Source organism: Tetrao urogallus (assembly GCF_951394365.1).
Source record: "Tetrao urogallus genome assembly, chromosome: 1".
Classification (NCBI taxonomy): domain Eukaryota; kingdom Metazoa; phylum Chordata; class Aves; order Galliformes; family Phasianidae; genus Tetrao; species Tetrao urogallus.
The window spans coordinates 120,276,088-120,293,855 of NC_136813.1; the positions used below are offsets into that span (position 1 = coordinate 120,276,088).

The 17,768-nt window shown below is 36.6% G+C and overlaps 1 protein-coding gene across 1 annotated transcript in view; it reads left to right on the forward strand.

Moving 5' to 3' along the window:
• Positions 1-17,768, forward strand: part of ANO2 (anoctamin 2) — a gene marked incomplete at its 3' end in the record, with an annotated part of 170,124 nt that overhangs the window by 39,177 nt on the left and 113,179 nt on the right. Inside the window, exons 6-8 of the mRNA XM_079543930.1 lie at positions 3,823-3,878; positions 4,686-4,727; positions 11,629-11,693. Coding sequence (XP_079400056.1) covers positions 3,823-3,878; positions 4,686-4,727; positions 11,629-11,693 — 163 coding nt within the window. The remainder of the gene's footprint in view (positions 1-3,822; positions 3,879-4,685; positions 4,728-11,628; positions 11,694-17,768) is intronic.

Below are 17,768 nucleotides of genomic sequence, written 5' to 3' on the forward strand. Positions count from 1 at the left end.
TCATCACTGGCCTCTTCCTGGACATAGAGCTGTTGCCAACTCTTTTGACTATGACCTCCTCCCCAGATCTAGATGTGAATGTTCCTGTCCATTGCAGGGGAATTGGACTAGATGACCTTTACAGGTCACTTCCAATTCTAAGGATTCTAAGGATTCTATGAATTATTTTTCTACCTAGTAGTCCAGCGTTCAAATCCGTATTTCTCTGATTTGGAGATAAGAATGTGGTACAAGACCATGTCAAAGACCTGGCAAAGTCCAGGTAGATGACATCTGTTGCCCTTCCTTTGTCCACCAATGCCATCAGTCCATCATAGAAGGCAACCAGATTAGTCAGGCTCAATTTGCCCTCAGTGAAGCAATTCTGGCTGTCTTGGATCACGTCCTTTGTTTTGTGCCTTAACATCTCTTCCAGGGGGAATCATCGCCTGAACTTCTACAGAATGGAGGTGAAGCTCACAGGCCTGTAATTCTGGCTTTAAATTTTTCAAATATGATGGAGAACTTGGAGGGTATGATTTCCCATCAGGATGAGAGCTTGTGAGTTCACCATCTCTTGTATCTGAAGGCTGTCAACAGGTTCCCCTTGATCTGGCAGCCCCAAAACGCTAGATGACTTATGGGTCTGGTTCCTAATTTTAACCCACAATCTCTTAACATGTTCATGACTGTTTCTCAGAGGCACCTCTTCACAGTCTATCCATTCTTAACATAAAGGGCAACATCCCTGGTTCCATCACTTATACTTCTTTTTCCTGCAGTTTGACCAGCAGACCCTTGCTCAGTCATGCTGGTTTCCTGTCTTGTTTGCCTGATTTCTTATTCTGGGGAAGGGGTTTCTTTCTGTGTTCTTAGAAAGGTATTCTGAGAAAGGTCTCCTTGAAGTGCTGCTATATCTGTTCTGTTTGTTTTCCCCTACGAACAGTTTCCCAGGGTATATCATCCAACAATTCCTGAAACAGCCTGAAGTTTGCTCTCCTGAAGCTCAGGCCTGCCCTCCTTGAGATCATGAACTCCACCAGGCCATGGTCACTGCAGCCCAGACTGCCTCCAATCTTAACATCTTTAACAGTCTTCTCCATGTTGGTAAGCATCAGGTCCAGCAGTGCTTCACCTCTGGTGGATTTGTCTAATACCTGAACCAGTAAGTTTTCGTCAGTGGACTCCAGGATTCTCAAGGTTTGCTTGCAGCTTTCTCTGTTGCTTTCCCAGCAGATGTCTGGGTGGCTGAAATTTCCCATCAGGATGAGAGCTTGTGAGTGCACCATCTCTTGTATCTGAAGGCTGCCAACATGTTCCCCTTGATCTGGCAGCCCCCGAACGCTAGATGACTTAAGGTTTGGTCCCTAATTTTAACCCACAATCTCTCAACACATTCATGACTGTTTCTCAGAGGCACCTCTTCACAGTCTATCCATTTCTTAACATAAAGGGCAACATCTCCTACCTTGCTTATCCTTTCTAAAAAGTTCATAGCTCTCAGTCATGATATTCAAATTATGTGAGTCATCTCACCATCTTTCCATGACAGCAACAAGATGGTAGTTTTTCAATTGCACCATGGTTTTCAGTTCTTCCTGCCTATTTCCCATGTTGTGTGCTTTGGTATAGAGGCACTTCAAGTGGGCTTTTGGCCACATTACTTCCTTGAAGGAACCCTCTTCTATGTTATTCACCACTATACAACCTTCCTGCAAGAAATCTAGTTTGAAGCCATGGTGATAGGTCCAGCCAGCTTGCTTCCTAGTATATTCTTGACCCTCCTGGTCAGTTGTGTCCTATCCTGTGTCAGCATTCCCTGTTTATTGAAAGTGTGCCTTAGATCATAGAAGTCAAAGCTCTGGACATGACATCATTCATTCAGCCATTCATTCAGGTGCTCTGTTCTCTTCTGTCTGCCCTCATCCCAACCTCCAGTTCAGGAGAGTTGAGGGGGGCTACTACTACTACTACCTACACTCCTGATCCCTTCAGCATATCCCCAAGGAATGTAAAAATTCTTTTTGATACTTTTTAATTTCCTAGTTGCAGCCTCATGTGAACCATCTTGAAAGACCAACTGTAGTCCTCTGGCTTTATCATACCTCATATCCTCTTCCTGATGTACCGAATGCAGGCCTCTGGCAGGCAGCAGACCTCTTTAGAGAGATTGTCTCGGTAGCAGATGGGTGCCTCAGTGACTCTCAGCACAGACTCTCCAATTACTAAGACATTTCACCTTTTTTACTACCATTAGTTGTGACTTGAGTTCTTGTTTGGATCTCCTTAACATAGTGACCCTTTTTGTGGTTCTGAACCACTGTCCATACCCTCTTCTCTTTCCATCTCCAGAGCTTCATGTCTGTTGGTTAGGGAGACTTCAGGGGCACAGGGAGGCTTCTCCTTCTGCCCTGAGTAGGGCCAAGGGTCCAGACCCTCTCTTCCTGCACAAGTTTTTCCTCTGTCAGTTTGGAAGCCTGCTTACTTTCTTCCCCTTGCTGGGACCTAAGGCAGGGCTTTATTCTGTTTTCCTAGGATTTTGTTACTTATTTTGCATAGGAAGTAGGATGACGATATTGGAAGTGTTTGAACAATATTTGGTTTTCATGAATCACCATGTGGTGGGAGGAAAATGACACTTCAAATACATTTGCTTATTGATTTTTGCAGCTGTGTAGGGCTGATTTTGATTCTATTTCTACGATGTTATAAAGTATACATATATTTGTTTCTAGCATAACTATGAACTGCTACCAGCTTTCCAAAAGCAGAATGCTTTCAATAGAGGACTTGATATGATCCAAACATTAATATTTCCTTTCTATCTTAGTGCATGTAGGGATAAGGATATTTTGCATGTGCCAAGGGAGAAATGTATTGCTAATGCCTATCTAGGATGTCTGCCAAGGGTTTTGCCAAAATATTTCAGAATGTTGTATAATTTGACTACCATTTGTTTTCTCCTAAGGACAAATGTTCTGATTACTTTCTGCTGGACACTGAAGCATATAGGTCTGAAATAAACTGCTAATCTTAACTGACATTTTATGGAGGAATTGTGTTCACTTCCAAGTACTGGAAACAGAATAACTGTAAAAGTTCTAACTCTTGAGAGCCTGTAGTGGTCTTTAGGTGATGTAATCATTAGGTAGGAATGCAATTGCTGAAACCCTTATTAATAAGGGTTCTCTCTGATACTGCTGTGTCCTTAAATCTTGCTGTTTTTTTTTTTTTTACCAGACTTCTTTATTGCAATCTTTAGAAGTCAGCACTTCTTGCCGTGAAACATGCAGCTTTCCACCATAACCATGGATTAGATGAGAACTGATTGATATAACTCCTGCAAAGATGAGTTGTTTCAAACTCAGAAGGATGATCTTATTTATAAGAGGAAGGACAGAAACACTAGTATTTGGTTCCACAAAAAATAAACACAGTGTAATGTTAGTCAGTGGAGAGCAGGAGTTTCTTAATCACAAACTTTTGTAAATGTATTTTTTATGTGTTTGTGTATCAGTAGGGATCCACGATTCTGATCATTATCTGGCTTCTGAAAGGACTTCCCAGATATTCTCCTTCTCAGTCACATACTTCTTTTATATCAGGATGATAAAGTAATCAAAACTGTTTTTATATCATACTAGTTCACTCAAGAAAAAGCACATATAGAAATGAACTTTTCTATGAAAATATTTACCATAGCTGGATACTTCTATACTTCTGTGTTAGTAGATACTTATCTACATGATTTTGATCATTTTCAGTAAAATGTCTCAGTCTTTTATGTGATGTCATCAAATGAAATCAATAATCTTCTCTGCTTTATTTATTTATTTATTTTAGGTATTAGCACATTAATAGCAAACAACGTTTATGAAGCTGCATACCCACTTCATGATGTATGTATATCCCATTAAAAATTTAGTTCTCTCATGATACCACTCAATAGCATTAAGGATGTTCCAAAATCAATGCCTCCTGTTTTATTATGTTGGCCCACTACATCAGAGGCAGATGTTAGTGGTATGGCAATAGAGATTGAACACTGCTTCCAATATTCCATTAAATTTTTTTGCCTTATGGCAGTAGGCAGAAGAGGGCCAATCTGACAAAATGATATCTAACATGGAAGTATATATGAAGCAATGAAATGGAACTGAATTCCTCCATATAGAAAAAATTGCACCCATTGGCATTCATTGACACCAGCTAAGCATTTAATGGAGATAAAGTAGTAGATGTTAGCACAGTGAGAAGGTGGGTGGTGTGTTTCAGCAGTCACGACAACATGAAAGACAAGCCGCATTACAGATGGCCATGCCGATTATTATAAATGTGGTATTCAGGCTCTTGTTCACTGCTGGAAAGAAAGCATAGCTAGTTGTGGTGACTATATTTAAAAGCAGTGTTTTGCAGCTGATAATTTGCTCTATCAAATAATGTTATTGTGCTCTTTGTATATTTTGTAGTTTCCATGGAAATAAATAGGAGGCATTACTTTTGGAGTGACCTACATACATAGACTTTAAAGATTATTTCCCGTGACAATGAAAATATATTCTATTTCTTTAGTGTACAGTTCTAGCATAAAAACCTTTGTAAAATATGGTTCAGACTGTGACTTAAAAGTAAAATCTACACTGTACTAGCAGCTGAGCAATCTATTATTGAATATACTGTTTTTACTTTACATTTTCTTTTCCTAGGGCGAATATGAATACCAAAATGATGATATGAATGAAAGAAAGGTACAGTACATTACAAAATTAGTGAATTAGTGTAGTGTTAGGTTTAATTTACTATATTAATTAATGTCCAAAATGTTGTCATAAGATAGCAACCAACATTTAGTCAAACAAATGCTTTTTCAGTGCATTTAACACTTATTACATTGCTTATTTTTCTGTCCTTTTGCACACTAAAATTTGTTTGTAAGAATTTCTATTACATTTCACTAAGTGTTTCAGTGAATTTAACTTTATGTAAATATCTTGAACTTCTTCAAGTTTTGCTCCACATGCACAGAGAATATTTTTCAATCTATTGAAACGCAAAAGTAGTTCAAGAATTTACATGATTATTCTCCTTCCATAACCAAACGATGCTATAGATAAATAATTATGAAACTAAAACATGATTGTATTACTCATTTTATTATTCATTAACTTAAATTATATACAATTTTAAAAAGTCTACTTTCAGTTACTTTGTAAAGAAAATGGCTCTAGCTGTCAAATGACTTGAAAATATATCATCTACCATCTGCACAAGAGAAATGGATGTGTGATCTCTTCAGACTATATTTAAAACATATACTTACTATTAGGAATGTGTAAAAACATTTAATTAATGGAATCCGATAAGAGACATTCCATTCTTTACTGTTTGTATTTTTTTCCTTGATATTCAAACAATAAGAATGTAAGTAAGGAGGGAAAATTGTGGGGAAATGAAGAAAGAACTGAATACTCAGTGTAGTTTCTGGGTGTAATTGCCACAAGTTACGATAATTTGAACTCTTGATATTAAAAATGAGTTCATAGATCATACAGGTAAATTTGATTTCTCCAATAACAGGTAGGTAAAAATCTGAAAACATAATCTTTATTGCTTTTGTTAAATAGTGTTAATTTCAGCCACAAAATGTCTTCATGAGACATATAAAATTCCATTTATTAGTCAGACAAAATTGGAAAGCTAACTATGCAGAAGCTTGTGTACTTATGTCTATAATTTTGAACCTTTTGTTTGTGAAGAAATTGTCTCTGAGTAAGTATAGTAGTTTCATGCACGAAAGGAGGGGAGAAGAAGGGGGAAAAGACTTCCCCGGCCCCTTTCACTCTCCCATCCCTTTTTTGGTGAGAAGAAAAACAAAAATTACCCAACTAAGATAGGGAGAAATATGAATTTACTACAAATGGTAACAGAATATAAGATAATAATATAAAAAAAGAGTTACAAGTAAATCAAACAAACAAACAAATCAAACAAATGGGAGATAAAGGTGTTTCGACCATACTGTGACCACACTGCCCAGATGTGGAGAAGAGTCTAGTTCACCTCTATCACCTGGAACTGGAGATCATGTAGGAAGTACTGTAGACTCCTAGGAACCGTAGTCTGTCTCTTCTCAGTGTATCTTCCTCTTGGAAAGCCAGATCTCATTAAGAATAACTGACACTATCAGTAGCTAAGAGCCAGAAAATGAAGCTTCCTGGCACCACGTTCCAGCATGGTTCTTAGCAGCTTGCTGCATGGTGTCATGATATGGAATACTGATAAAACCAGGAGAAAAAGTGTTAATGGTAATACATTGAGGGACTCTGAAAGTCAGAAGTGTAGTTTATTTCTAAGATTAGTACACTTAGAGAGAAGGAAAGTAAGTGATCAGTAGTCAGTGTAGGAAGACAGGATAATATGAAAGAAGGGGAAAGAGGGCCTAAAAGCACTAATACCTAGAAAAGTATTCACCCTACTACTTACATTTTGTGTTGCCTTCATTTTATCCTGTCCAGTTGACTCAGCTATGAAGTATTAAGTATTAAAAATATAAAAGGGTCTTTTCAGAAATAATTCGTTAATTATTCACGTTTCTGCTGGCTAGACGTTGAATCTGCTGTAGTATTTCTATGCATAACATCATCTGTTTTCTATCTGAATCTAATAGTCTCAATGTTTAATTTCCTGAAAGGCCTTTATCAGATTAAAGGAAAGTGGGGCATTTTTGTGTTTTGCCATTTTAACTTGTCTGCATCTTCTGTTTCACTAGTCTGTAGTATAAACCCAAAGAATGATGAATAGAACCTGCCTGGAATATGTAAGCCAATAAGTCTGCAGTAATTAATGTTAATACTTATGTAACCCTCTTCAGCATTTCCTTGGAGAAAATGCTCTATTTTCATGTGATTGCTTATGTCACATCCTATTAGAATTAGTAACGAACGGTCAATGAAACGCACTCTTTTCCTAACACTGCAATAATCTTTTCCTAAGACTATAGTAAAGATATTTCTCTGTTTCAGTGTGATTTCTGCTGTAGAAAAAATAAAAATAAAAAAAATTACAGCATTTATTATTACAGCATCCCTAGATTATTAGAAGCAGATTGAAAAAATGTTATCATTAATCTACATAGAGTTCTGATTTAAGTGAAATTAATAAAATACAACAAACTATATTAGGAAACTCTTTTTAGAATTCATTTCAATTTAGTAAAAATCAGGAAAGGAAGCCCATTCCTTTCTCCATATTAATCTTAATCTTATAAAATTGTATTGCTAAGTCTAAGGGTTAGTGTATGCAACACATGAGTGGAAAATATTCATAGCATAAAGTCACATTCAGTGTTATGTCTTTTGGAATTGACATAACCAATGTGATTCTGCTGTCTGATAAAATGCCGCAGCAAACTGTTCCTAAAATGATTGAAATTTTAGAAGACCTGTCTTTCTGCTCTTCACTTTCAATTCTCTAGCTTTCAAGTAGTCCTAATAATTTAATAGTTTTAACATTCTTGTTTCAGTGAATGCACTTACCAGTAGGGTCATTTATGAAACTAAACCAGATTATAGGCAAGGGGTGATTTTAAGGAGGTAACCACAAGAATTCATATGAAAATATCAATGTGGCGTCCAGGGCAATCTTCTTCAGCTACTGCTGAAGCTGAAGAAAATTGAGCCTAGTTTCACTATTTCTTCATACAAATGCAAAGCATTTTTCAAGGCTGTGCTCTGTAACAGCAGTGTTCTATAAGATAAGATTCTACACTCTTTGAATCTCATTGCAGAATTTTCAATTTCTGCAACAGGGTGGGATTTACTCCCTTATCTAAGACCAGAAAGTATTCTGAACTGAATCATTAACAATAACACATTGGCATAGCTCCATTTCCTTAAGTGGCTGCAAGCCAGTTTCCTTATTCTGAACAACAATAATCAGGTGGACAGGTGTCTGTGAGATTTAAATCTTAATTGCTCCGTTGATATTTACCTAATCCTTTCACACAGCATCTGCAGGAGAAGAGGCATTTTAAACATTAGAAAAGTAAGAATGGGAAACCTCATAAAATAGTTAGATAAAAAATGCTATATCTTATCTTACTAATTTTTTTTTTTGAGGATTTTTGTAGTTTCCTTTGTTTCTGTTAAAGAAATCAATAGTATAAATATTTAATTTATCTGCAGAATGTACTCTGTTTTCTTTGTTCTGATTTGTGTGCATGTGTTTCTTGCTTTGTCTTCCTCTCCTGGTATTTTTAAACTTACTGCCCAGTCCTAGCCAAATCTGACAGAATAGTAGAGATCTTCAAGGTATTAACTCTGCATTTACATTGTTCCATACTTGCTACAGTTTCTGTGAGACCAGCAAGCCGCAGACAGTGATTACAGAAAGGGAACAGGTAGTCTCTTGCGAGACCCAGAAATTCCACACAGAAACATTCTTAAGATGTAGTTTGCTCTCTGTACTAGTAATGATGTAGTGCCTTATTTTTAAGGAGCTGACCTCACCTCTTATGTGTTACTCTTTCTTTCTTCACTCTCTGTTTTGTTTTTGAAATTAGGGACAAAAGGCTTGACATGTCTTTTTGGATAAAACCATATTCTGCATTCACAATCTATAAATAATGATGTGATTCATTTACTTTCATTTATCAACATATCCTTGCTTTCATTTATTATTATTTTTTTAATTAGTCTGTACTTCAAGAAATAATTTTCAATGAGTATATTTTCTTAGACTGTCTATTGTCCTCCCGCAGCATAAAAATGTGAATGGAATATAAAGAAATCAGGTGTTTCCATAGAAAGTCTTGTGGTTTTCTTTTTCGTTGTGTTTTGTTATTGTTGTTGTTTTGAAGTTAAAACATGATGAATAGCCATCTAAATTTGTTAAATCCTCTGATGCTTCCTATAAGCTTCCTCTGGTCTTCACCTATTTCTGAAAAGCCTGTTGAAAGCCCATTCTGAATTATTAATAAGTATGTACACTGTTATAAAACTCACTACTATCACATTAACTCTTTTGCCAAATTATTAATCAGGCAGTGATTTCTAACCAGCAGCTGTCACTGGTTTCAGAACAATGTGATGCCCTTCATACCATAATTACTGATTTCCTTTCCAGGAAGTCTTTCTAAAGGACTGACACAGGTTTCTTTTTAAAATCCAACAAGCTTGTAACATGTAGATAACAGAAACAAAACAGAGAACAAGGAAGATTATCACAAGTCCCTTGCCTATGGTAGCTGAGTGTATTGGGGTTGATATGGAGTTCTGAAATGTTTCCTCTTATACCTGACTCAGCAGTCAGGGGATAGAAGTTTTATTCCTCCTTTTGTAGGACTTTTCTGGAGGATCTGCACTGCCTTTTCATAGAATCATAGAATCATAGAATGGCTTGGGTTGGATTGGACCCCAAAGATCATCCAGGCCACCTGCCACAGGCAGGGCCACCAGATCTGGTACTAGACCAGATTGCCCAGTGCCCAATCCAACCTAGTCTTATCATACTTCAGGGATGAAGCATCCACAACCTCTCTGGGCAGTTCATTCCACCTCACCACTCTCTCAGAGCTTCACCCTGACATCCAATCTGAACCTTCTCTCCTTGAGCTTAAAACCATTCCCCCTTGTCTTATCACTGTCTACCCAAGTAAAAAGTTGATTCCACTCTCCTTTTAAATACTGGCAGGCTGCAATGAGGTCTTCTTTCAGCCTTCTCTTTTCTAGGCTGAACAAGCCCAGCTCCCTCAGCCTGCCTTTGCAGGGGAGGTGTTCCAGCCCTCTCATCATCTTAGTGGCCCTCTTCTGGACCCATCCCAAGAGTTTCACATCTTTCCTGTATTCAGGTCCCAAACCGAGATTTTTTTTTTTTTTTTTTTAATTTCATTTAGCACACCAGATAGTGCTTTATGAGTGCAGAGTAGAGAGAGTCAATCACCTCCTTGTCCCTGCTGGTCACCCCTCTTCTGATGGAGCCTAGGATACCATTGTCCTTCTGAGCTGCAAGACCACACTGCTGGCTTGTGTTAAGCTTTTCATCCACCAGAACCCCCAGAATCTTCTCTGCAGGGCTACTCACAAGGAGTTCTTCCAGTCTGTGCACATATCTGTGATTACTCTGACCCAAGTGCAATACTCTTTGCAATGTTGAACCTCATTAGATTCACACAGGCCCCCTTTTATGTTTGTCGATATCCCTCTGGTTTGCGTCCTTCTGACCTGTAAACTGCACCGTCATCAGCAAAATTGCTGACGATGCCCTCAAGCCTGTCATCAATGCCGTTGATGAAGACACTGATGAGCAGCGGTCCCAAGACAGATCTTTGGGGTACACTGCTTGTTACCAGTCTCCACCTGGATATAGTGCCATTCACCACAACCCTCTGTCTACATCCTTCCAACCAATTCCTTATCCACCAAATAGTCCATCCCCAAATCCGTATATCTTCAATTTAGAGATAAGGGTGTGGTAGGGAACCATGTCAAAGGCCTTGCACAAGTCCAGGTAATCTGGTTACCTTCCCTTTGTCCACCAGTGTTGTCACTGCATCATAGAAGGCCACCAGACTGGTCAGGCATGAACTTACTTGAGAAAGCCATTCTGGCTCTTGGTTCACCCGCTCATCCCTATGTACTTTAACATGCCTTCTAGGAGTATCTGTTCCACAGTTTTCCCAGGCACAGAGGTGAGGCTCACTGGCCTGTAGTTTCCCGGATCCTTCTTCCTCCCTTTCTTGTTAATGGAAGTGATATTTCCATTGTTCCAGTCCCTAGGGACTTTGCCCAACAGCCAAGACTTTTCAAATATGGTGGAGAGCAGCTCAGCAACTACATCAGCTAGCTGTTTTAGGACCCTGGGATGCATGCCATCCAGCCCCGTAGACTTGTCTCATTCCGTCTCATGAGTCCATCTCATACTTGCTCTGCCCTTACAGCAGAGGAGGATTTACTCCCTCAGTTACCAGCTAGAGGTTCAGGGGTACAAACTTCAGGTACGTGAGAAATATGAGAATTCAGCCTTTGTGTCTGGCTGGAGAGAAGACCGAGGCTGCATAAGGAGAGAAGGAGCTATATATAGTGTCCACTGGACACAGTGGTTTCAATAGTTGCAGAAAAGTCTTGCCACATTTCTTACATCTTGGTATATCTTATCAGCTTACCAGTTTTGAACTCTTCTTGGCTCACTTCACCTTTTAGCTGAAAACACTGTACAGTACTTACTTGTGGTATAATTCCAGGCATTAAATAAATTATATTAAAGAAGAATTTTAGTGTAGTAGTATAATTGTTTCTTTCCAAAGACTTTCATGAGGCTATGGAATTTTTTTCCTTCTTTTTAAACACTTGTTTCTAACATTACAGTCTAATAAATATGATGTGGAGGAAGTAGGCATACGGAGAAAAGGCTTGTTTACCCCAAACTTGAATTCATGGCATGATTGAAATCTTCTACAGCTGTTAAAAAAATGTATGTGAAAGTTTGTACTGAATTTCAGAAAACTGTGTGGGTTTTGCTCGTTTGTTTTTTTTGTTTGTTTGTTTGTTTTTGCTCCATTTATTTAACTTTTTGACAATGTCTATAAAAACTAACAAGAACAGTTATCTCAATTTAATTTTTTGTTTGTTCTGTTTTTATTTTATTATTTAGTTGCTGTATCGAGAATGGGCAAGATATGGAGTATTTTACAAGTTTCAGCCAATTGACCTCATAAGGTAATATGGACATAAGGACAACAGGAAACCCTGTTCTTATCTGATACAGATTAATAGAGTTCCTGTAGTTACTTCAGCATGTGACATCTTGGATTGATTGATACATAAGCAAAATTTCTACCTACTTTTCTGTAGTTCTGATGATAGCTTTCTTTCTGTATATCATGTTATCCTAAAGAAATATAATATTTCTGATTACTTTCATGAATTTTTATTGGACTGTGATCAAAGTTGTCAATAACCAGAAGCAGTTTGTGAAAGTATTAGTCAGTTTTGAAATTGATTTATTTTAATTCTGATTTTACAAATTTATTTATATGAAAACATCCATGTGTTCACAGTGTTTTTGCTATTTGAATTTAAATTTTTAAATTTATGCCATTCTTCAAACAGAGAAGTTAGATTTAAATATTGGCAAAGCAAAACGATCACACTTCTTAAGGAACTTCCATCATAGCTATTAAAACAAATAAAAGGAAAAAATCCCACAATATTTGTTGTATACTAGAAATATTAGATTATAAAAAAATAAATGTACTTTGATATTAGCAAACAGTGAAAAAAATACATCTGTTACTTGATATTTTTTCTACTTCAGAAAAAATTTTTATTTCTGACTAATCAAACTGCAACTGGTCTTTATTATACAATTACCCCAAAGTGACTAGCTGCAAGAGCTAGTGTTAGTAATGTCAAGAAGCAATAACATTTGCAAAATATAATAATTATGTTTTGAATATTATCGAAGCCCTGCTTCGATATCATTTATCATAAACTGAAGTATTAAATTTATGACATGCAGAATTGAATTTTATGGACTGTAAGATGTTTCGAATTGGCAAATGGAAGAGAGACTGTTAGATCCTAGTGAAGTTCTGCAATTTCACAGAACTTTCCTCGAAACAGAAATTTCCCTTTTTGCCATAATATTTCCATGCAGAATTTACATATTTTTTGACAATTTTTACCTACCTTTTTCTAGGCCAGACTACTGGATGAACTATGTAAACCCAAAACTAGATTACAATACCTGGTACATTCTTAGTAGATTTTAAAAATCTTATGTTAAACCATGAAGAAATTCTCAAGTTTTACCAGACTCAGCAGCTTAGCTGAATTAAAAATAGAGGCACATCTGCTTCATCTTCATTTATATCTTGTTGCCCTCATTACGATGTTATATTATATGATTTCATAGAAATTCTGTGGGAAAGAAAAAATGGTCCAGACACGCAATTGATTCTCTGTTCTCAGTGTTGATTTTTCTTTCTTTTGTTTTTTCTTTGCTTGACTGCAAGTTTGACAGTTACCTGTAAAATAAATATGGTTTTTATTTTCTGGGTAAAATTAGAGCTTTATAATTTATATACTTGAGAAATTACCACACTTTCCTTTCTGCATCTGGACTGTTTTTTTTACATCTCTGTATTGTGGCAGGGAGGAGGGAAATGATTGCTGTTACAACATGTCTAAAAATTGCCTATTGACCTCATATTTTGAAAAAATATTGTAATTTTTCAGATTGATTAGACTATACTCTTTTTTTCTTTTTTCTTTTTTTTTTTTTTTCTGGTTATGGAAGCACCGTGTAAGTTCACAAACTTACATTCAGAATCTGATGAACACAAACACCATTTATTTGCCCTTATATAAAAATTTTGTTTAGTGTGATATTTTTCCAATACATTGTATCTTATGGAGTATGTTGTACCAGTATTCATACCCCTAAATTAATTGGCCTTTTAAATCTAATTTTTAAGACAACCTGAAACAGTGTACATCTTTTTAACTCTTTCACCTTTACTCAGTGAGAATGCAGATGAAAGGCTGTTCTTTAACCCAAGATGCCTATAGTGGAGGACTCTATATGGCACTTGTAGAATTATCTGTTCCTTCAGTTCCTTGCTACTGTTCAAGGTTACTGGTGTCCAAGTGATTATATACCAGTGCTAGAAACTGTGTATTTATTATGGTCACTCTTGGCACAGACTGTGACTCTTTGAGGTCCTTGCTAAGGGTGTTATTCTAAAGGAGTAATAGTTGTATGATTGGTCTTAGAATGTTTTCATGGTTTTAAAAATGTAAAATTAAAAAATAAAAAAGAAAGAACGATAAAGAGAAGCATTGCAATATTTGCTGACAATTTCATTGATTCCTATGTTCCTATTAGTACAAGTATTTTGCTCTGGCTAGTATGCCTTTCTTTGGGGATACAGGAGACAAGTCATTTTTTATTATAAATTAAGAAATGCAATGATGAATGGGGAGAGCTTCTCCAAATGAGAATACAGTAAGAGTTCTAAATTTTTATGCAGAAAAATTTCAAACAAAAATTTTAAGTGGATTTATAGAACAGATGCGTAGATACTAAAGTGCAAACTGAGGCTTGAGTTATATTAATTTAATTTTTGCTTGCCCAACTCAGATGCCAACTCAAAAAATGAGACATTTTTTGAGAGGGAAATTTTAAATTATTTTCTAACAGATATACCTGACTTAAAAAGTGGAAAATACAAGTTGCAATTCTAATAAGTGCTGAATTCTAGAGATATGTCTGTAATAAACATAATTTAAGTATTGATTTATAGTAGAAAAGACTTTATCTACTGTAGATGTCTTGTAGGTGTGCCTTTATCAACTCTAGTTCCCCTTAATCTTTGTAATGTAATTTAAAAAGAGCTATAAAATCTACCTGTGATTATTTTTTTTTAATCTATGCTTGATGCTCTTAAACATATACCCAGGCTTGATTTTTACTAATTTTTGTAGTTAACGAATTTGTCATTTTCCTAACAGCTAATACCAGTGTTGACCTGGAGACAGGTAGGATAGGACACTCCCTAGGAGTCTTATGAACCTTCCTGAAGAGAGCAGGTTTTGTGAAGACTACAGTATGTTAAACAGACTTTTAATTATGTGATTCTAGAATGAATAAGTTTTGAATAGGGACCTCCGGAGGTCCCTGAACTTAATCCATGATCACACCAAGGCTGATTTGAAAGCTAGATCAAGTGACTTGCAAACTTGAAATTTGTGAGGAAGGATATTCCATAGTATCATCTCCAGCACTGCAGCCCTCTCAAGGGGGTGAAAGACTTCCATCTGTCCTGTCCAAATTTGCCTTGGAATAACATCCATCCTTCTCTCTTGTCCTTTATCAGGGCACCTCTAATGATTTATGGCAAGCAAGAAAGCAGCAAATTGAATTTATAATGAATTATGCGTCTGGTTCTATGTAACCTTCATCACTAAATGAGAGATGAAGTGACTATGCTGAGGTTACTGATATCACAAAAAGTTGGCTATCTTTCTCAGACAAAAAGCATACTTAATGAGCATCTTGAAACACCTGCAGATAACATCTCTGTACGAACTGAAATACTGGATAGGAGCTCATCACTTTAAAGAGAAGACTGCGTTTTGTTGTATTTTTATCAATGTAAAATTACCTCACTCTGATTAAGTGCTGGAGTCATAGAATATTCTAAGTTAGAAAGGACCCAAAGGAATCATCAAGTCCAACTCCAGGCTCTACACAGGACTACCCAAAATTCAAACAGTGTTTCTAAGTGCGTTTTGAACTTCAGCAAGTTCACTGCCATGACCGCTTTCTTGGCACCCTCAGGTCCTGTTGCTGTCACTGAAGAGCACCTGCCTCTTCACTCCCCTTGTGAGGAAGTTGTAAACACCACAGTCTCTTCTTGATTAGGCTGAGCAAACCAAAGTATCTTGGTCTCTCCTCATATGAGACCTCTAGGTCTCTGGACCTTTCATCATCTTTGTTGTCCTCTAGATGCTCTCTTATAGTCATTTTTCATGTTTCCATTTCTATTTCCTTCTGCTAATACTTCCTAATATCTAACAGCCTACATAGTCTATAGCATGATTACTTTCTAAACTCCAAGTGCCAATACATACTTATCATGATGTAAAGCTTGAAGTGGAGAAGATACAGTCACTGTAAAGATTAAGGTTATGTATACAATAATGCTTTTTGCAGCAGTTGATGGAAAAATGTATTAGCTAAAATATTATTTATAGGGTATAGCAATGTAAATAAAAACATGGGAGTTTCAGTTATTCTATGTAATATATTTCTTCCCTCCTACTTTAAACTATATTTTTCTTATGTATGGAAAATTGTTTCAACCTAGTGTATAAGGAATTCTGAGAATTCTTTGTAGTGTACCATTCTGATCTCAATCTTGACTTAGCATCTGTCAGTTCTCAGTTCCTACAGTTGAATACTCTCTTCTTAAATCATAGCAGCTGATATCACTGTGTGCCATTTTTTAAAGAAAAGATACACCTATAGTATTCTGAACTTTATTTGTCTCAGGTCTGGATTGTGTTGCAGCATCTTGGATCCTGTTTAGTGTGATGTTCAGTGTAAGTAATTGGACTCCAAACTGTTCTTACTGGTTTGCCTGGTTTTCTTTTTAATTCTTCCAACAATCTTCACCACAAAAACCAAAATGGGTAGATCTGCTTCATCTATTTAGTATACAGAAATTTTAAAGGAATGATAGAGTAAGAAAAGGGGAGTTCTGAAGAAATGGTGTTTTAATTTTATTAGAGATAAGTGTTTCCTCTTTGACAGGACTGTAGTTAAGATCAGCTTCTTATACAGCATTCCCACAACTGTGGCAGTCTGTTCCGATTAATACCTTAGCAAATCATGGTTTCTTTCACCATGGCTCTTTGTGGATGCATCTTCATCTCCAAAGAGAAAATATGTGACACTGTATATAGTCTGGAACAGCAAGAACTTGAAATTAAAGGCCTGTGATGCATTCCCTAATTTCAGAGGTACATTCAAATGTTGGTCAGTCAATTTTTGTGGTAATTATGGCACCACTGTTCCTCAAAATACAAATTTTCCTGTAGGTTTAAATTACTCTGTTTCTCTCTTAAGTCATCATTATTCAATTATTAGCCAAATGTACAATATTTACTTTTTATAAAATGTAACCACATCATGGTATGTGGTTGACTCAGATTGGGGTTGAACAACCCTCTCAAATGCTTGCCTTAGTGCTAAACCTAATCAGTCTTGACTAATGTTTTGGAAGAGAGATATATGTATAATGAATCAATCAATATTGGGCCGGCTGACCCAGTAGGTCAGCCTTACACTTCACAGATTTGCAGTAAGTATTTATATCTTTTCTGAAAGCCAGGTTTCAAAGCAGAGAACAATGTGTCAAAGTCTTATATACACAATCAGCAGACTGAAAGTAGTGAGTCTCTTTCAAACACTCATATGATTTTCACCAGCTCTCCTGAGGCTGCAGAGAGAAAAGACGACACTATGGTAGCTAGGCAGTATAATAATACCCTGTTGCTAATGCATGAAGAATAGTAATGTTATGATCTTTTCTCTCTGCTGAAGCAACTGTTGTTTTCTACCTTCTGAATAACATCGTTCATGAAGGGGGTCTTCACAGTATTACAATTAGGAGATTTTTGCTTTTCTCTACCTGACTGCTTGATTGCTTATTTAATAGAAATGCATTTTAAATGGAAAACTGTCATGCATCAGGTTTACCCTTTGATTCTTTTATTCACTGGATGTCAGTGGCTACTGCTTATTTTATGAGGGTTTGCTTTCTCTTTGAGAGCAATGACTATTCCTGCAATAGTGTTCAAGCTGATTTCATGCTTAGTCTATTGAATTACAGCAGAATTCTTCTGAGATAGCACTGATGTATGGGAACCTGGAGAGGGTCCTCTTATGACAGGTGGGTAACAAGAGTAAAAAGCATTTCTTGATAAATAACTGTTCTGTACAGAATTATGGGAACACCGCAATTTTTCCCTGAATGTCTTTAGCAGATGTATCTCTAATATTCACAAAGATGCTGAAACTTTAAACAAGGAATTCTTTATTAGGAAAAGGAGGAGAACACAACTTTAAGCTTGGGAAAAAGCAATAATCAAATGGAAGTAGAACTATGTTCAAAAATGCTTGTGAGTTCTAACAGTAATTCTGACAGAAGTTCATCCAGCTCCTTTCCAAGCCTCTGCTGAGAACGTCTGAAGTAAAAATCTGAGTGCATCTTGCTGTAACCTTTT